This window comes from Eleutherodactylus coqui, chromosome 1 (assembly GCF_035609145.1).
Source record: "Eleutherodactylus coqui strain aEleCoq1 chromosome 1, aEleCoq1.hap1, whole genome shotgun sequence".
Classification (NCBI taxonomy): domain Eukaryota; kingdom Metazoa; phylum Chordata; class Amphibia; order Anura; family Eleutherodactylidae; genus Eleutherodactylus; species Eleutherodactylus coqui.
This window is the reverse complement of record NC_089837.1, coordinates 357,202,023-357,222,700: the sequence shown is the minus strand read 5'-3', so window position 1 is coordinate 357,222,700 and position 20,678 is coordinate 357,202,023. Positions and strand designations below refer to the sequence as shown.

Below are 20,678 nucleotides of genomic sequence, written 5' to 3'. Positions count from 1 at the left end.
CATAGAATCCGCTCTCCAGGCAATCGCTGCATCCGAGGACGGCCATCTGATTGGAAGACGGTGTACTGTGATTAATCTGTCCACAACACTTGCTTCCACTCATTTACAGTCCAAGAACGACGCTCCAAGCGCCATCGGAGGCGCCTCTGTGCATTCACTGCTGTCATGTTGGGTTTGTGCGCAGCCGTTCGTCCGTGGTAACCCTTCGCATGCAGTTCTCTACGGATGGTTCTGGTGCTAATGGATGTTCCAATGGCCGGTGAGACCTCCTGAGTGAGTGTTATGGCAGACGATGTATGTAATGCCTTCACGGCTCATACAAGGCTTCCTTGTCCACGTTCTGTCAGTTTACGAGGTCTCCCCGACCGTGGCCGCACCGCACACACCACATGTTCTCCCAATAACATGACCAACAGTGGACTCTGGAAGGTCCAGAAGTGCTGCAGTGTCCCGTACTGATTAGTTACTCAGGAAACATCCCACCACCAGTTCCCTTCGGAAGTCTGTCCGCTCTACACCTCCTGGCATTCTGATGGTATCTGTACTGGGATATACCATATTTTTCCTTTGTAAGGAGGAAAATAGGGATATTTTGATCTCACCCAGGGACAGCGCAGGGGATAGTAACGGGCGACGGAGCAGAAGGAACAGCAGAGGTCTGAAACACCGGAGCTCCGTGACACAGGAGCGCTTGTGTGCGGCAGGAGGAAGGGAAGAAGCCGATTGGTGGAGGTGAGGGAGCAGCAGCAGTTCACGCCAGTGCTCACCACCAATCAGCGGTATGTACAGGCGACATTGGGGAGGAAAGAAAACTGCTAACTGATCGCACATTTGTTCACGTGATGGCGAGTGTGTTTGCGCGACCAGTTTTAAATTTTCTTTTATACGACGCACTGACTCTCCCCCCACCCCCCCACACTTTACGGGGGAGGGGGGTGTGCGTTTTATAAAGCGAAAAATATGGTACTTATGTGATACTCTCCCCTATACTGAATGATCGCACATTGGTGGGGGCCTGCCCGGTGTAAATGTATGTAGCTGACAGGAGGAAGCGCTGTCCAGGAAACAGATGATGTGGCAATAGCTGTAAGTAGATGTACACTGGAGAGCGCCTCTGCTAGCCTTACATGGTAAGGACATGACGGATGCCGTCTCATCACTGCTGCCTGTAACTTGCTGTAAGCACAAGGTATGTGTCTTATGGGTCAAGAAAGTGAATTAGATTGTGTTTTAGCAAGTTCTGGTCCGTGTACGAGGAGAGGAGTGCGACTTATCGTTGGGCCGTGCGGTGGATGGCGAACGGAGTTGTTAGTAGGGTAAATGGTCCTTGGACCCTTCTGCTCTCCATTCATATGTAGGAACAAGCCAAGGAATCCCAAAGATTGTCGTAGAGGTTTTATTGTCATGCTATTTAGGCCGGTCTCACACGAACGGATAGGAATTGCGGATTCCGCGAGTGTTTACTCTGCGGTACTACGCGGATTAATCAAATGCATTAGATTATGCAGTTCTGCTCACATTAGCAGGACTGAATTGCCCAATCCGCTGGAAGCTTTACTGCTGTTTGGACATCTTCACTAAATCTTCTCGATATCTTGGCTGACGGTGACTGCAGCAGTAGGCGGCCCTAGAGCTGGAGAACTCGAGGAGAGCCGTGAGATCTGCGCGGTACCAACTTGTGACAGGACTATGGGGCAATGGTGTGAAGTTCAAGGATCCACACCAGGGATCCTTAAAGCGACATTGCTGGAGAAACAAAGATGGCTAAAGCGCTCCTCTGACTACCTTATGCACACTACATTGTTAGTCTAAGGGCTTGTTGACACAGGCGAATGCGTATATGTGTCCGTAAATATGTGCAGTGTAAATGCATACCACAAGTGAACGACAAATGAGCATTCATTCCTTCGCTTCTCATTCCTCGTCCAGTTTCTGCACATAGAAAACTGCATGACAGTCCTGTGCGAACAGGCAGTCGTTCATCCAGAAGAAGCTGGTGTGGCCATCTTTGTTTCTCCAGGATCGGAGTGCACAGTTTTTGCATTTGCACTGGATGATTATTGCTTAATTTCGTTCGCTTGAACAAATTTTGAGTGATAATCTTCCTGTGTAAATGGCCCATAAGTTTGCCAGGCTGCTGCTAATAAAATGCAAGTTTCTTCATAAGTACTGCACAGATCCACACAGGCTAGTTTCACACGGCAATCGTGATAAAGCTGCTAGAAAATTCGCAGCTTTGTTCAGGTGATTTTTGAGCGGCGGCATTGCTTTTTCTTGTGAAAAATTGTACATCACTGCCACCCGCGATTTTTCTCATACGATAAAATCACACGAAAGTCAATGGGAGTTTATAATGTGAAAACGGTATTCAGCTGCTCTCAGTGAGGGCTGCATAAAGATGGTGACAGTCTCTTTAAGGGCTCATCCAGAATGGCAAAAAAATTGCAGATTTTTGCGTGATGCGAGAGCAAGTAAAGACGCAGAATTATGAAACCAATGATTTTCAATGGTTTCCTTCACATTGCGATGTTTTCCTTTATGCGATGTTGCGATACAAACATTTGCTGCATTCTCTATCTTTCTGCGTTTTTTCTTTTTTTAATCTCATATTCCTCATGGAGCCTCCTTTTTATCACATCGCAAAGCACAAATCTCTGATTTTCATACGATGCGTGTTTAATAGAGATGAGCGAGCGTACTCGCTAAGGCAAATTACTAGAGCGCGTATTGCCATTTTCGAGTACGTGCCCGCTCTTCTCAAAAGATTCAGGGGGCAGCGGGGAGGGATCTCTCTCCCTCTCTACCCCCCCTCGCTCCCCCATGCTCACTTCAGCAACTCACTGCTCACCTCTGCCGGCCGCCGAATCTTTTGAAACGAGCGGGATGTACTCGAAAATGGCAATACTCGCTTGAGTAATTTGTCTTAGCGAATACGCTCGCTCATCTCTAGTGTTTAACATTAGAAAGTCCTGTTAACTTTCGCGTTAAAAAATTGCGTGAAAAAGTGTGCAACAAAATCGCAAGTGGCAGTGATGCTTTTGCAAGAAAAAGCAGTGCTGATGCTCAAAATTCACAGGAAAAAAGTTTCGACAGTCTCTTGACTGCTGGTCTACAAAAGCCGTGCCCAAGGGACAAGCGTGCTGTGGATTCTAGGGAACAAGGGAACCAATATTGCTGCAATAATGCGAATATGGTAGTGGGGACCAATCACAGAGCTCTTGTCAATGCAGAAAGATACCCCTTTAGAATATTTACTTAGAATTCTTTAAAAACCTTATTAACGCCAATACACAAAAAATAACAAAAAAAACAATAATATGCATATTGTCTAAGGCCAGCTGCACACAACCGGGTCGGATTCCGCATGCGGGAGCTCGCAGCAGAATCCGACCCTGTGCCCAGCCGGCATCCGCACATACCTGCTTTCTCTTTCGCCGGCCGTACTGCGGACAGTCCACACGGAGAGCCATCTTCACTGTACAGTTTTTTTGTTGAAATACTGGCTTTTCCTGTGTCATTGCTAGACAGTGATGCGGAATCTGCGGGTCGGACAGCTGCCTTGGACTTTAATGCTGCAAATTTACCTCCGCGAGCAGAAAATTACAATTGGTTTCCGCTTGTGTAGAGGAAAATGCGTTTTGCTGTTGCATGCTACAGAAGGTATTTGCTGCGGACGCCCACTCTGGATTCTGCAACGCAAATCCCCCGTGTGCTGCCGGTCTTAGGGTCAAGGTTTATACAGCAGGGTTTGTTGATTCAAACTCCTGATGTCTTTGGAACTGCATACATAGAGATGGTTTTCCAGCGGTAGTCAACCAAATAGGCCACACCTAACTTTGGGGCGATCACCCTGACGAAAGCGCCCCCACTCCACATAGGCTAACACTGCTGTAACCCTGCTCTGCAATCATTGGAGAGATAGCTGAGCAGTAAGCGTTTGCTTTGGCCTAGTTGAAAGGAATGGAGTGGCGACAGTACAAGCTTTGCCAGAGCTTCAGGCACTGTGAGGTCACTGGCTGCAGGGGGTGAAGCATCCCTGCACTGACAGCTAGAGGGATACCCAGGACCCCATTCTCAAGATTAGCAGGCGTCACAGTGGTCAGACTTCCACCAATCAGCAATTCATACTCTATCATGCAGATAGGGGATAGCTTGTAATTCTAGTACAAGCCCTTTTTAAGGTTATGACACGTCTCCATTGATGTCCTGCATTGTGCCAGTACACTACCAGCACCGCTTACCCCCACCCCGGGTTCCCATCAGTACATAACAGGCCATCTCAGTATTGTGGTGACAGAATATTTACTGCTGCGTCACTCTTTCTTCTGAGAATAGAAGACTTGGTTTTAGTAGCTGACTCTTACTGATGGCTAATTCTCATGTGCTAATTAAAGTGGGTGTATAACATAAAAGCCTCACCCTTTACAGCAATGGGATTGGTCATATGGTGACCGATCACCAAGCCAAACTCGGTATCAGGAAGCCAGTCATAGCTCCTGTCACCAGAGCACAACGACTAGCTTTGTGCGAACAGAGTTCTACTTTTCAGCCCATCTCCAGTTATAGCATGAAAAAAATGTCCTGTGAAAACTTTTTTGTTCTTTCCTAACTTTTGAAACTTCTATCTTTATTTTATTTGTTTTTGCCTTTTGAAGCTGAATAGATATCCTGCTGTGATGTCACCACTACGTGTCTGTCAGCTCCATAACCCTACGGAGAATCCTGCTGTTACATGCTTCCTCCCTGCCCTCCCCTCGGCAACATCCCAAACTGGTTGGAACAGTTGATGGGGGAGTCTGAAGCCTAAGTACGTTGGAGCAGGATGCACCACTTTAAATATAAACCTGGCACATCTCTGTTGCCTGGCCGTGCACCAAAAATGCAAATCTATAAGCGGTGATTAGTTTGTACTATAATTACGACCAGCTTCTGGCATTGTGGTAAATGTCAATGTGCAGAAAGCCATGCCCTCCTGATAAACACACTAGGGGTTATGGCATATTAGAGCAAATCACATGTGCCACATCGCTCTCTGAGCCAGAACGGAGGTCTGCAGATGCGTATCCCAGGTATATGGCTAGCGTTACACAGCAGACGTTTCGTAGATCCAGCTAAATTTGGTGAATCTGTTGGTTGAGGCGGCCATACACACTAGATGGATATTGGGTGATGGTGGAACAGCTGTGCATCGAATGTTTGTCTGATGAATGACCATTGCGCCAACACAACCATACACTTTTGGAACATATTGGCTGCCATTGTAGTTCAAGTTGACCATTTGTGTTCAATTGACAAGCCATCTTCACCGGACAAGCAATATTTCGCAGTGAAGATCCTTCACAGAACTGTTGTGTATATGGACAATTCCGAACATGGCCAACTTGGTTCTTGCCGGTGTGTCATCTGCTGGCCATAACAAATGTCTGTTGTTCTGTTCCACCTGGTGAACATTCGTTAATGAAATTGTCAATTTTGGTCCTCTTTAGTCTAATGTGTGTGGCCATCTATAAGCTGCATCTGCCAATGATCTGCAGATAAATATCTGTCTGCTCAGCTCAAGTACATGTTGCGTTTACATTAGGTCAATCAACCAAAGCTTCAAAACCTAGAGTAAATGGAAATTAGGGTTGGGTAAAACCCGGCCGCGATGGCACCCTGTCAATCATGTATGTGGTGGTTGGTGCCGAGGGCATGCAGACACAGTATTTGCCCCTGCCATGCGGAGAACACACAAGCTCTCATAGTGTGGTGAGACCCTCGTTGATGGATGCTGAAAGCCAAGTACCATACAACCAATGGCAGTAGTCTGCTCTGACGTAGCATTTTCCTGGTAGAGGGTCATTGCAGGGGTGTGCGGATAGGAGTATGGCAGGGCATGCAGCTGTGACTTGGTGACTATTGGGAAGATTCTGTGCCTTGTGACGAGGGGTCTGATATGTGAACTTAGGAGAGGCTGGCGGAGGAAGTAGGTTGTGTGTATTAGGTGATAAATAATAGGGATGTTTACATAACACTTGTGAAAATAGCCACCCTATGATTGTGCAGCATTTACATGTTATGTACACAAGTGCCATCTCCTGTAGGGCTCCTCTGGTGTCGCCAGCTCAGATATTTGTAGAAGGATCAACTCCCCTGAATAACTTATGAGACGGAACGTTTTCAGTGCCGCAGTATAACGCTACCATTATGTCCAATGGAGCCTTACAGACAGACAGACAGGCTGGCGGAGTGGAGTCCGTTTTATTTTGGACGTTTAGCGCACCTAATCAATGATAAGGTACGCTAAACTCTGTTGTGGGCCACAGGAAGCTGCGGACAAAAGAGAAAGTGAAATTGCGGCGCTTTGCCGAACGCCTGTGTGATGGCAGCCTTAGGCCACTCTCAAGCAAGCGCTTGTAAATAGGCTGTGTTTTTGATAGCATTTGACTGTATTTTCAGCAGAGTTTATAAAAGTAGCCAAGTAAGCTGATAATGCCAGAACTGAAGAAAACACAGTCAAACACCCAGTAACGGCATTCTACCACAGCAGCGTTAAATACGGGAAAGAATGCCTAAGGCTGCTCTCCAGACCGCTTTTTGCAGCATTTAGCGTGGTATTTCAAGTTTTACGCTATTTGCTGTAAAGTGCCTCCATAGATTTCAATGGGACTTCTTAGACTAGCGTTCAAACATAGCGTTCCTAACACCGTCTGTTCTATTTTCAGCGTTTAAGCGTTTTTAAACGCGATACAGTGCCCATTGAAATCAATGGGGAATGTTTTCAACGCTGTCAAAAATGCGATAGAACACTGTGTACAGCGGTTTACCGCATTTTCGAACGCAGCGTTCTATGTCACAGGGAGGGAAAGTGGTGACATCAGCGGCTTCATTTGCCTGCGTTGTTACTGTGCTTTTAGTGCACAAAATGACTGCTTGTGTGAGAGGGTATTGTTGTATCTTGTCTCCACCACAAGTATGGGTGGAGACCTGAGCACTGACAGATAAACCTTGTTACTGTGTTGATGATGCCCACCTCAGCTTGCAATGTCTTCTGCGCTCTGCTTGTTCCTGGGGCCGGCCAGGGTTTCACTCTTCTCCCTGGCACGGTCAACCCTCTCCCCCGCTCCGGTGCCTTCACTCTCCTCACTGCTACGGTCATCCCCCCTTCCCCTGTTCTGTTCTCCTGAGCAGCCAATCAAGTTGTGGGCGTTGTTTGTGGGCGTTCTGTTTTTCTTCACCCATTACTGAGGTGGAGACAAGATACAACAATAGAGTGACCTTAGGCCACGAGTTTTGTGTTTTGTGAGACGCATGAATATGAACTCCATTCTTTTGAATGGACTTATTCACGTGAGCAATCTTTTTTTTTTTTTTCTTCTTCTTTTTCCCTTTTGGTGATGCTGTGAAGATAAGAATCGCAGCATGTTCCATCTTTGTGTGTTCCCGCGGAACGCCTCGCCCACTGTTTTCAATGGGACCTTAAGACCTCACATGGTGTTTGCATGCTGTGTACTGCGTATGTGATTGCGATGCAATGATTCCCATTGAAACCAACGGGAAATGCTTGCCATCCTCTGAGGCACGTGAAACGCGGATCGCAATTTCACAGAAGCAATGCAAGTCGATTCACACCGCCCGTGTGAATGTTGCCTAAGAGTGTTAGGTGAATGGTACGTACCAGTGACTTCTCCTTCCCAGCGGTGATGTAATATGTCCCCATCACTATAGGGACGGGTTATGTCAGCTCCGCTCCTTGTTCTTGTCCCCTCATGCATAATGTGACATTATGATGTGTGGGTGACTGTCCACTTAGCACAACAATGACGCTGTGTGTAGAGGGGACAATGGAGGACCTGGGGCCGCCTCCATCCAGCCAACAAGTAGCCTGCGGCCGGCCCATAGGTGTGTAGGTGATAAGGGAGCTCTGCTAGTGGCTGGTGAAGGGTGTGTGCTAGTGAGAAACAGGAAGCGGCTGCTGGCAGGGGTGTCAGTAGCTGCAGGTGCTGCTCACCGCACTGCTAGCTCTGCAGGCTACAAGCACACACATTTTTTAGGAGTTTTACATTTTTGTGCTCTTTAAAAAAAAAAAAAAAAAATGAGTGCATTGCAGCTGAAAGCCTTGTCACAGTCCGACCTGTACCGGAGAAGGAAGGAGCGTCCTGACAGCGTGGGGCTGAATGGATTCCATGGGGACAAACTAAGGTGAGATCCCAGGTTATACCACCTTCCGTTAGAATCACTTATGTTCTGCACTTGCTATGAAGAATGCTAATCCCAAACATGTTGCTGCAGTTACTTTAGGAGATCTGCAGAGCTGGGAGGGTGGAATGTGGTGTTGTCTGAGTGTTTTTACTTTTGGGGTTAAACCGCAGCTCCGTTGTTGCGGTTTTCTGTCAAATAGGATGTCTACGTGAAATGTTCAGCACTGGAGGCCCAAAATATGGCGTGGTTCTGACCGCAGAGCTACGGCTTGCCCCAGCCTATCTTTGCACGGAGATCCTGCAGCATGTTGGATCCTGTTCATACTCCTATCTGCTGGCAGCGCTGACTGAAGGGGCTTTAGAGGAAAGAATGTTGTAGAACGACTTCTGACCTCCCATGGGCTGGGATGCTTTTCTGCATGACTGCATGCCTGCTGTGTGTAGTGGGGGCACTAGTGTAATGCTAACGGCTCATATAGTCAATGCATCAGAGGGTACAAGGGTGCACAGTGCTGAGCAGGGTGGAAAGTCCCCCTGATAAACCTATTTGTATATGTTCCGTTTTTTTGGTTTTTTTTGTATAGCAATGAATTCGTATTGTTGTGAGCATTCACAGTAGTAAATGCACAAGATCAACTATGTTTAGGTGGAAGGCAAATGGCGTGGCAATGACTGGCCTCAGAGTCACAGTGATCATACCCAGTTTAGTGAAAACTTGTCCCCAGGAGGACAACAACTGCTTTTTAAATGGAAGCTGTTGGGGCAATTGATTTATAGAGAAGCTCTGCCCTGGCCTATAGAGGGCAGTCCTGAGCGTTGGGGCATCTATTATGTCCATATACCTCTCTTAGGACATTAGAGCATGTGTAGAGTTCACTCGGTATAATCGGCGTTGGCTTTGTCCGTGGATGGTTGCCAACATTCACGTGTGATCAACCGCAATCTAAACCTTGTTACTTGATATGTGTGAATGTCAAGATTTACACTGTTACTGCCTGTATGTCCACTGCTGTCCTTGTGGCTTTTCTCCGCTTTTGCGTGACGTAACCATGTGTTGTTTTTTTCTTCTTAAGGTAAAGTTAAAGCGGAACTGTGCAAAGATGCATATTTATCAGTCAACTTTACGTTACCGTACTTTTGTTATAATGTACATGTGTAATGTCACTGTGTGGAGGGTTTATAATATGGTGTACACTGCTTATTAAACACTTTGTTATAAGTCCAGGGTATATTTATTGGGTCAACAGGAGTCTCTGGCCGTGTTTATGGATTCCCCAGGATCGTACACACTAAATGCATGCTGCACTGTTTTACTGCTTCATTTGGGGAGCAGGAAGGGGGGGGGGAATCCCCGCGGCTAAACGGCTCCGTCTCAGGACAGAACTGAACATCGCGGAACGGACCCCATTGACTATAATGGTGTCTGTTTGATTTCCGTTACGCTGCCCGGATTTTAGAAAAAGAACAAAAAACGCTGCATGGATCCAACACAGATGAGAAACCATCCTTAGGCCCTCATCGTTCTGTGGGGAGGTTTTTGTGTTTTTGCTGCCCATGATGAACTCACAGGTCCAGCTTTGTAACTTTTTTAACGATCAAAATGGTTCTGTCATATCCGACGTGGATCCTGTAAGAATGGTATCCATGATGGCAGTACAAAAGGAGGCAGATACGGCCAAATCCACTAAAGAGGCAGAATAAAACTCTTCAGGTATACTATAAGAAACTGTGGAATTACCAACCTTAATGGTGATATCTATATTAATGGGGATGAAGCAAAGGTTGGGCAGGCGCACTGCGCTCCATTCATTTCCATACGAGCGCTGAAGATTCCCAAGTGCTTGACTCTGGTATCTTCAGCGCTGTCATTGATATGAATGGAGCACAGTGCGTCTGCCCAATCTGGGCTTCCTTCATTCAGGGATGAACTGGGGACCCCACCGATCCTCTAGTTATCCCCTATCCCATGAATTAAGGGATAACTTGTTGGAACCCGAATAATCCTTTGACAGTCTGGATTTGTAGTTGCTTAAAAGATAAAAAAAAAAAAAAAATTCTGATATGAGTGCATTCAGGGAGGAGTTACAAGTGGTGACCACAAGGGTCTGTCCTGGGTCCTATTCTTTTTAATATGTTGTGAAATGACATAGGAGAAGGTTTACCAGGTGAGGTCTGTCTGCTGATGACACAGAAATGGGATTTTGAAAAGGAATTAGGGGTTTGGATTTTCTGTCTCAAAATGAGTCCACAGTGCAGTCAGGCAGCAGGAAAGGCAAGGAGGATGCTTGGCTGCATAGCTAGAGGTACAACCAGTAGAAAGAGGGAGATTGTGATCCCGCTGTATAGAGCTCTGATGAGAGCACACCTGCAACACTGTGTTCAGTTCTGGAAGCCTAGTCTATGGAAAGAAGGAGTCCAAAGACTGGCTACAAAAATGGTGGAAGGTCTTAAGAACAAAACTTATCAGAAAAGACTTAAAGGGGTTGTCTCACGCCGAAACGTTTTTTTTTTTTATTCAATAGGCCCCCCGTTCGGCGCAAGACAAACCCAAGGGATGGGTTAAAAGAAAAAAAAGTTTATTGCTTACCCGAATCCCCGCGCTGCGGTGACTTCTTTCTTCCTTTACCAAGATGGCCACCGGGATCTTCACCCACGATGCACCGCGGGTCTTCTCCCATGGTGCACCGTGGGCTCTGTGCGGTCCATTGCCGATTCCAGCCTCCTGATTGGCTGGAATCGGCACACGTGACGGGGCGGAGCTACGAGGACCAGCTCTCCGGCACGAGCGGCCCCATTCACCAGGGAGAAGACCGGACTGCGCAAGCGCGTCTAAAAACGCCAGAAGACAGCGAATTTAGACGGATCCATGGCGACGGGGACGCTAGCAACGGAGCAGGTAAGTGAATAACTTCTGTATGGCTCATATTTAATGCACGATGTATATTACAAAGTGCATTAATATGGCCATACAGAAGTGTATAACCCCACTTGATTTCACGAGACAACCCCTTTAAGAGAACTTAAAGGCATTTTGTCCTCGTGTTCATGCTGCCCGAACCATGGGCATTATTAGCCCAGGACAGCTATGCGCGTTACCTCTGTGGTTATGTTATTCTAAAACACTGTGAAGCTTTGATTCGTGTCTGAGCTCTAAGTCAGGCGGGTGGTGGGCCAATCCAGCCTTTCCTGCCATCGGTCTTCTATGTAAGAACAGAGCTGTGCTGAGACAGTTTGAGCGGTGTTGATCTCTGCGTATGATTTCCTTTTTTTCCTCCTTTGGGCGTACAATACGTAAATGTGGGTGCAAACCGGATATTGAGTAGGCTGTGAGCATGATTCTGTGCTTAATCATTCTTGACATGCAGTGATGTTCGGTGCGAGCGTCTGCTTTCATTCACTCTTTTATTGATGGCAGCTGGCAGAATGACAACCACTGACTCGCTGCTATCGCCACTCCTTCTCCGTCTGCAGTATATGACGGCTGACGCCTTATATTTCTCAGGATTTGTTGTTGTAGTTTTGTTGCGCAGTGCAGCGCATGACGAGCCGGCGCTGGGCTGTGAAGCGTATTCCCGCGATACTTCTGCAGTTCTCACTGTGAAAGTAGCCCGGGACGGACGCCTTCCATTGACTGCAATGAAAGCCATCCATGCGATTTTTCTGCTCAGCGTAGAACATGCTGCGATTCTCCCCCACGAGCTGAAAATCACAGTTGATTTCCGCTCGTGGGCAGGGGAGAATCGTTTACCACATCATGTCTATGGACGGACATTGCTGCGGAATTCGCAGCACGTGTCTGAACGCAAATTCTGCAGCGATAATCTGTCCGTGGGCATTCGGCCGTACTCTGTGTGGGTGGCCCAGTCATTTGTGTTTGGTTTTTTATTCAGTTTGATGTTTTTGTACTACTAGATATCTTTATGCATTTTCACTTTCCTATTGTAGAGATTTTTTTGTCTGGCACGTTTGTTTATGGTTCGTGATTCAGTATTATGTGCTTTTGGACAAGTATTTGTCTCAATTCTTTTTTTTGATCTTCTCTATATGTTGTGAAATTTAGAAACCTTCGAAAGCTGCTCCAACTTCTCATTTAATAACCCAGAGAAACTGCTGAGGCGACAACACATATTGCATTGAAAGGTGGTCTGCTAGGTGGTATTCTCAAAGATGGTCAGTATGTATAACATTGTGGAACTGAAAGTTTAGTCTAGATCAGTGGTGGCGAACCTATGGCACGCGTGCCAGAGGTGGCACACAGAGCCCCCCCTACTGGCACGCGCCGCCATCGGCTGCTCACCACTTATGAGTACCAGCAGGGGCCGCGGCTCCCCTGCCGGCATTCACAAACAAAGCTGCTAGCCACGCTGATCCCGGCACACACTGTGACTTTAGCGTGCAGCCGGGATCCTCCTCCCCCCTACCCCAACGTCTCTTACTACTTGGTTCCGCAATAGCATCCGGGGGAGGAGGCGTCCAGCAGCACACTGACGTCACAGTGTGTGCCAGGAGCATATTAACTTTTTCTTCCCCACTTCTACCGTGTTTCCCCGAAAGTAAGACAGTGTCTTACTTTCTTTTTATCCCCAAAAGCCCCACTATGTCTTACTTTCGGGGTATGTCTTATATTGGAGGCGGCAGTGACAAGTGCAGGGGACGGCGCGGTGACGTATGGAGAGGGGGGCGGCGCGGAAGTGGGCAGGAGGCGGCACTCGTTTGGATCAGACTAAGCCGCCTGCACACGAGCGGAAATCCCGCCGCGGGATTTCCCGCGGGATTTCTGCCGCTGAAAGTTTGCATAGGAGTGCATTAAAATACGCACTCCTATGCAGACGGCCGCGGTTTGGCCGCGCGAAATCTCAAACAAACCGCGGCATGTCCTAATTTTCTGCGGGGCACGCACTCACCCGGCCGCCGGCTCCGGTCTGCGCATGCGCCGGCTGCGCGGCAGCCGGCACATGAAAGAGCCGGGGCCGCCAGGCGCGGGTGAGTACACGCTCGTCTCTGCAGGCTCTCGGGTCGGATCGCGCGGCGAGAATTCTCGCTGCCGGATCTGACCCGCTCGTCTGCAGGCGGCCAAAGGCGGCAGACGCGGTGACGTATGGAGGGGGGGGCGGCGCGGAAGTGGGCAGGAGGCGGCGCTCATTAAGATCAGAGGGAGGTGGCAGACGCGGCGACGTATGGAGAGGGGGACGGTGCGGACGTGGGCAGGAGGCGGCGCGCAGCTAGATGAGAGGGAGGCGGCAATACCCCCGTGTTTCCCCGAAAGTAAGACATATGTCTTACTTTCGGGGTACGGCTTACATTGGCCGACCCCCCTGAAACCCCCGATACGTCTTACAATCGGGGGTGTCTTACTATCGGGGAAACACGGTAACGCAATCAGCAATTCCCAGCAACCTAATTGGTTGTTTGGGTTGGCTGAATTACCAAACAACCAATCAGGTTGCTGGGAATTACCTATTGCGGCAGAAGTGGGGAAGAAAGTTAATATGCATGTCGGGACCATCGCCGACCAGAAGAGGAGCTGAGCTTCCAGGAGGAGGAAGGGGTAAGTATGTGGGTCTCGGGAGGGGCACTGTGGGGTGCCCCTAATGCACTGGGGGCCGCTGTGGGGTGCCCCTAATGCACTGGGGGCCGCTGTGTGGTGTCACTGTTATACTGGGGGGGTGTCACTATTATCGCTAGGGCCGCTGGGGTGGGGGGGTCACTATTACCGCTATGGCCGCTGGGGTGGGGTGGGGGTCACTATTACCGCTAGGGCCGCTGTGGGGTGGGGGTCACTATTACCGCTAGGGCCGCTGTAGGGTGGGGGTCACTATTACCGCTAGGGCCGCTGTGGGGTGGGGGTCACTATTACCGCTAGGGCCGCTGTGGGGTGGGGGTCACTATTACCGCTGTGGGGGTCACTATTACCGCTAGGTGGGGGTCACTATTATCGCTTAGGCTGCTGGGGGGGGTCACTTATCGCTGGGGTATGTTTACATGTGGCAGAAATGGGCAGGGCTATTTCAAAATAGACAGCGTGCAGATTTTGACTGCTTTTTGGATGCGGAAATGCTGCAGAATTTTCCACAGAAATTTCCGCTGAGGACATTCTGCAGTATTTCCACATCCAAAAAGCAGCAAAGTCTGCACCCGGTCTATTTTGAAGCGGCCCTGTCCTTTTTAGAACGACGGGGTAAAATCATGTCATGATAAGCCCCGCCCCCTGACATGTTGGCACTTTGCGATAAAGAAGTGAGTTTTAGGTTGTAGTTTGGGCACTCGGTCTCTAAAAGGTTCGCCATCACTAGTCTAGATAAAGGGGTGGTCTTCTCAAAAGGTGCTCTTTTGGAGAAGTTTTACTGTATATGACTAATTGTTTTAGGCTCTTAGTAAAAAAAACACGTAGAAGTTGTTGTTTTCCTGTAAAACTCAGCATGCAGTTACATCTGCAAATGATTAGCGTTGTGGTGTGATTAGATGAACAGTTTTGCCATCTGAGGCATAAAGTGGTTCCACCCTAGGCTTATAAAGAGTCCCTCAGAGGCTGCTTGTGTGTAGTGGGTCTCTTTTACCGCTTATGTAGAGCTTGTAGACCACTAGACGCCTCTATGACGCCATCAAAGATATTTCGTCATACAGCTGGCCGTCACCCCTAGTGGTGGTACAAGGGACAATGACAGCTCAGCGATATGTTCAGGACATCCTGCAGCCACATGTGTTCCTCTCATGGCAGCTTCCAAGAGGCATTTTCCAGCAGGGATAATGCTCGGCCGCACACAGCAAGAGTGTCACAGGAATGTCCCCACAACATTGTCACACTTCTGTGGCTGCCCGGTCACCAAATTTATCACCAATAGAACATGTATGGGATGTCAACTTCAACAGCCTACGAGTTTGCATGATCTGGAGGCTCAGTTAAAGCAAATGTGGACTGATCCACAGCAGGATACCATACAGAACCTGTATGCCTTCATACCGTCCGTATCACATCTTGTAGCCAAGCTACAGGCGTTACAGCGGGGTACTAGAGTTTCCATGCGCCACGTATCACATCTTGTATCCAAGCTAGAGGTGGTACAACAGGGTACTAGAGCCTCCATGCCCACCTGTATCACATCTTGTATCCAAGCTAGAGATGGTACAACAGGGTACTAGAGCCTCCATGCCCGCCCGCATCATATTTTGTATCCAAGCTAGAGATGGTACAGCAGGGTACTAGAGCCTCCATGCCCGCCCGTATCACATTTTGTATCCAAGCTAGAGGTGGTACAATAGGGTACCACAGCTTCCATGCCCAACCAGATCACATCTTGTAACAAAGCTTCAGGCAGTACAACAGGATACTAGAGCCTCCCTTCAAGGGGGATCACTTACTTATATCAGCGTTATAATCACACAGAGAAACTTTCATTCAATTTCAACAACTTCTAGGGGAAAGATTTTTTTTTTTTTTTTTAATCTGTATATTGGATGGAAATCAACTGGCTGTCTGGATGTTATATCCATGGGCATATTTTGATTTTTAATCAACAGGGAGATCTCTTTGTACACCCCTCAGAATAGTGGTTTCCACCCACCCCCCTATTCCCCATTTTCTGTAGAGGTCAGGCTGGGAGGGGAGCGCCGCTGTCATTTCTATAATAAGCCATGCAACCCAATGCCAGAGAGTCTGGCTGGGAAAGAGAATACAGCCCTATAAGGGTCTCGGCATGCAGGACGGTTTCCAGTAGAGGATGTCTCTTTATTAGACTGCTTCTGTTTCCCTTCCACATGTCACATAGTAGTAACCCGGTTACTACTGACCGTGTCTGTTACCCTGGCAGCTTACATGACCTGGCTTTAGTTACTGCAGAGGAGCATAACAGAAGGTGAAAGTTTAAGGGGCTTTTAGACAGATTGTTTTAATGAAAATTGTTCAACCGAGCGAAAGTGAAAGATAACGTTCTGTCTAAATGTAATCCATCGCCGAATGAGAATCGCTCGCTTTTTGCTCGCCAATTTCATGAAGGCATAAAGATCATCGTTGACTCGTTCAGTCCTCCTTCGGCACTAAATGTTGGACAATATAGCACTACTTGCTACACTATTTTGTCGGGTAAAATGAGGTGGAGCATGCTGGAAGCCAGGCGGACCCTATTACCGTGGATGGGGGCTGCCGGGTACCATTGTGGTCCAGCATGTGTCGGGTCTGTCACATATGTTTTTTTTCTGTTTTTGCTCCTAAGATGGAGTAGAACAGTGGAACCCCACAGCACTGGTGCCAACCCAGCCTTGCTTGTCACTTCCTCGGTTGTAAGGCATTATGGTATATGTTGGCCATATACAGGGTGATTCAAAAATCAGGGCCACCTAGAATACCTTCTGATGAAAAGTGGTACAAATAGGAAACTTTATGGAATATTTATTTGAATAAGGAAAAACTTTTTGACACTATGGTAATGCCGGTCGGCCATCTTGGATTCAGACCAAGAATTGTCAATGAAAGTGGGTCATGGGATGCATGATTTAAGGGTAGAATATCATCAGAAATTGATAGGTGCAGTCATATATTTTTCAGTATCTGCACCAATTCGAAAATTGTGCAGATACTGACAAATACACGTATCCATTTCTGATGAAATTCTACCCTTCAATCATGTATCCCATGACCCGCTCTTCATTGGCATTTCTTGGGCTGAATCCAAGATGGAAGACTAGCACCACTATAGTGCCAAAACATTTTCCCCCACCCATTTCTTTTTTCTAAGATGATGTTCAAGGTGCCCCTGACTTTTGAATCTCCCTGTATAAAGCTGATTAGAGCTGACGAGAGAACAGATTGCTAGTTAGTAATAAGAGGAGGACAGCAAATGCAGGAATGTTGACTTATCATAGGACTAAATTCCTCGACCTGGGTGAAAGGCGCAGCAATAAAATTAATCTTTCTATTTGAGTACCACCAGTAAGGCCAGGAGCATATAATAATAATAATAATCATTTATATAGCGCCAACATATTCTGTAGTGCTTAAGAAAAGGTAGAGAACAGATACAGAAAACAAAGGTACAAAAAACACGGTTACATGTAGTAATCCATTGATTAAGTTTACATGCTACAAATAATGGGGTAATACAGAAGGTAAAGGGGCTGGAGATGTGAACGGTATGGCGAGGTGGAGAGTGAGGGATGCTATACTCATGGACAATGGTCAAATTGGGCAGAATAGTGGCTGAATCAGTATGACTGCAGGGGGCAGTTGATGGCGGTTAGCAGGGATTGCAGTCTGTGGGACAGGGAGCATGTTATCAGGCAGAGTACAGAGGGGTTTGGTTTAGGGGATATGGAATTCCTCCCTAAAGAGATGTGTTTTTAGGGCACGCCTGAAGTTTTGCGAGTCTGTGATTACCCGGATAGCCTTTGGTAGCGTGTTCCAGAGGACCAGTGCTGCTCTGGAGAAGTCTAGAAGGCGTGAATGAGAGGTTCGAGTTAAAGGGGCACTTAGTCTCATTTCATTAGTGGAGCGGAGGGCATGGGCTGGGTGATGGATTGAGATGAGGGAGGCAATGTTGGGCGGCACTGCGCTGTGGAGCGCTTTGTGGATGAGGGTAATGAGTTTAAATTGTATTCTGTATTTGACGGGCAGCTAGTGCAGTCACTGAGTAGTGGCTGGACAGGAAGATGAGCCTGGCTGCATCATTCAGGATGGATTGGAGGGGGGAGAGTCTGGCGTGGGGGAGGCCGATCAGCAGCGAGTTGCAGTGATTGAGCCGAGAGTGGATGAGGGCAACAGTGAGTGGTTTTAGCGTGTCCACGGTGAGAAAGGGGAGGATTCTTGCATTTTTGAAATACATGAGCGTATTTGAATTGTGTTTTATGCGTGGTACATCGTGGTAGTTCAGATACATTGAGTTTCTAGTGTTTATACATTGTGTATAATATGCATGTAAAAAAGAAAGCAGCATGTTCTATTTTATCATGTATTACACTCAATAGATCCCTATTGTTCTCTAAGAGTCCTTTTAGATGAGCCGTTTTTATCATTTGAGTGAGTGGCGTCATCGTTCGCTCGCACAGTCTGTTTAGACTGGTAGATACGTTGTTGGCTCGTTCAAACAAGAATCCTTCAGTCTTTCACATTTGCTATATAAGTCACTGAGACGGATTAAACGAGCGCTGTCGAAACCAAACAATTAGTGAACGAGCCGACAATTATCTTTACGCCCGCGTAAAATGAACGACGAACGAAAAGTGAACTATTTATTATTCACTTTCGCTCATTTGAACGGTTCTGTGTATTTAGCAGTGCTGTTGTGCGCTGATTGTATACTCCAGCCTCCGTAGAAGCAGCATCCACCGCTTGGAGCTTGTATTCTGTCCGGCTTCCACCCTTTTGGAGGCACTGGAATGTAGAACATCAACAGCTGTGATGGCCGGTCCCACCTCTCCGATGACGTGCTTCTCCTCCACTGCCTTAGTTGGAATCTGTGTTCTGGAATGTGGGCAGCGCTGTAATGTATCTCCCTAGGAGGCAGCCTGACACTGCCGGAGGACAGTCTAGAACACTTGTTCCTGCCGTCCTCCACCGGCTCCCAGATCTTCACACCTTCTTGACGCTTGAAAATCGGGAGATAAAATGATGGACCTTCACTCCAGGATGCACCCCAACATTCCTGAGAACGGGGAGCTGCCCCCTGTGGAGGTCACCGGTAACTTTGTACCGCAGGAAGGTGGGGGAGAGGATGAAAAGCCGGTGTCAAACCTGCAGAGGAGGCGCAGCGATGTTAAAGTCTACAAAGAAATCTGTGACTTCTATGCCAGATTGTAAGTGGAGCTGGGCATTTACCTGGATTATTGGCCGGATTGGGAAATAGATCATATGACAAATGTGTAATGTTTTCCCATGAGTAAAGGGTGTGGTAAAGGGTGGTCACGGCGGCAGGAGAAAGTCATCACATCCGACCTCTAAGAAGGCATCTACTGGGCCCTACCATTGGCTCCAGCTCATCTCCAACCTGCTTTACAAAAACAAAATCTGTCTCCAGTTCCAAATATCCGTGATATGAAGAATTCCATTTTCAGGGCATTTTTAAACTCTTCTATTAATGTACATTTTAGGATTGCTGATGGATTATAGGAAAATTGTCTTGGCATGCATGTGTTTGTAAGACTTTTGGGTGTCCCCAAGCCGGTGTCTATCTGAAATATATCAAGATGATTCTTCTTGAAGTTTATCTTCTGTTGATGGAAATGTCCACAACTTCAGTGAAGAATAACTTTTTGTTCCTATAGAAGCTTGATCTGTACGTGGCCGGCGCCCCTCGAACTACACTGAGCTACCAGAGTGGTGGTGGTGGAGGGGGTGGGATATCCGATACTAATCTCTTCTGTGACGTCAAATGCTTACATGGAGACTCGGACATGGACTACGCCTTTGTGTAAAATGCGCACGGTATACTTGAGATATGTTGATCTAGACATGATCTTGATTTTTCTTCTTACTAACTTGTCTTACACACTGGCAGTATCTATAGTTATACAAGGCAACATATAACCTCATCCATCCTGTGATCAGTACCGACAAGCTGGGGTTTGCAGATAAGCATTGTCTTCTGCCCTCATCTTCCTTTTTGTTTGTTATTTTTGTACTTTGCTGGTTTTATGTAGTCACGCAAATACGGAACAGAAAAACAGCCAAAGTTTTAGTCGCTTTCCAGAAAACTGTGATCAGTCACTAGCTACACATAGGCGCCAGAGAACGGAGCATAAAGCTGACCATAGGGTTAGGAGAGATCTTGCATGCAATGATGGGACCACCTATACCTACCGTTGGCTTGCCGTCTGTTTTGTAGTCATGCTTCATTATGTTCAACATCAGGGGTGGCTTCAGCTTTCAGAAATGTGACGTCATGGTGCCTTAAAGGCGTCCACCGTGGGGGCATCTGATGAGAATTTGGGGAAAAAAGTGGTACCCAGAATTAAGGTTTGTTGAAGTGTCCGGGCACCAGCTTTATGGTCATGTCTATGTGATCTGTCCTTGGGTACTGGCTTATTGTTTGCGACATTTACACGGAACGATTATCACACAGATTCCCGGGATCCAGTGCGAATCTGAAGATTGTCGTTCGGGGTGAAGGGGTCCCTAGATCCTGGAGCTATATCTGCTCTCGCCAGTGTTGTTCACTACTTCTATGCCACGTGCCCCCTAATCACATAAGTTACATCTAGGTACCCACAAGCCTGTGGTCATACATGGCGTTGCACAGTGCAGAAGACATGTTGGCTACCCCCTGGGGTACATGTACCGCAGAACTAGAACATTTAAAAAAAAAACGTACATGAACTATTTGAAATGCTACAAATGGTTGTTTTCAAGGGAAGTATCAGATATGTGATGAAATAGTTTACCAGCAATTTCCACGGTCTTCAATGTTCATTCCATTGGAAAAGGGGAAGTAATTAGAGTGAACAATAGAAACGTGTTTGTTCCTCGCGATCCTGTTGTGTACGGCCGGTTAATGTGCATCTATGGGGACA

At 47.4% G+C, this 20,678-nt stretch overlaps 1 protein-coding gene across 5 annotated transcripts in view; it reads left to right on the top strand.

Annotated features, from left to right (window-relative positions):
• Positions 1–20,678, top strand: part of LIMS1 (LIM zinc finger domain containing 1) — a 65,528-nt gene that overhangs the window by 20,602 nt on the left and 24,248 nt on the right. The window contains exon 1 of one of the 5 annotated variants that reach the window (XM_066577483.1): positions 8,012–8,181. The exons of 1 other annotated variant lie outside the window; for it this stretch is intronic. In XM_066577483.1, the coding sequence (XP_066433580.1) occupies positions 8,075–8,181 (107 nt within the window). In that variant the 5' untranslated portion in view covers positions 8,012–8,074. Of the gene's footprint in view, positions 1–8,011; positions 8,182–18,644; positions 18,966–20,678 lie in introns of those variants that run through there. 3 more of the 5 variants (XM_066577488.1, XM_066577467.1, XM_066577475.1) reach the window with 3 other exon arrangements.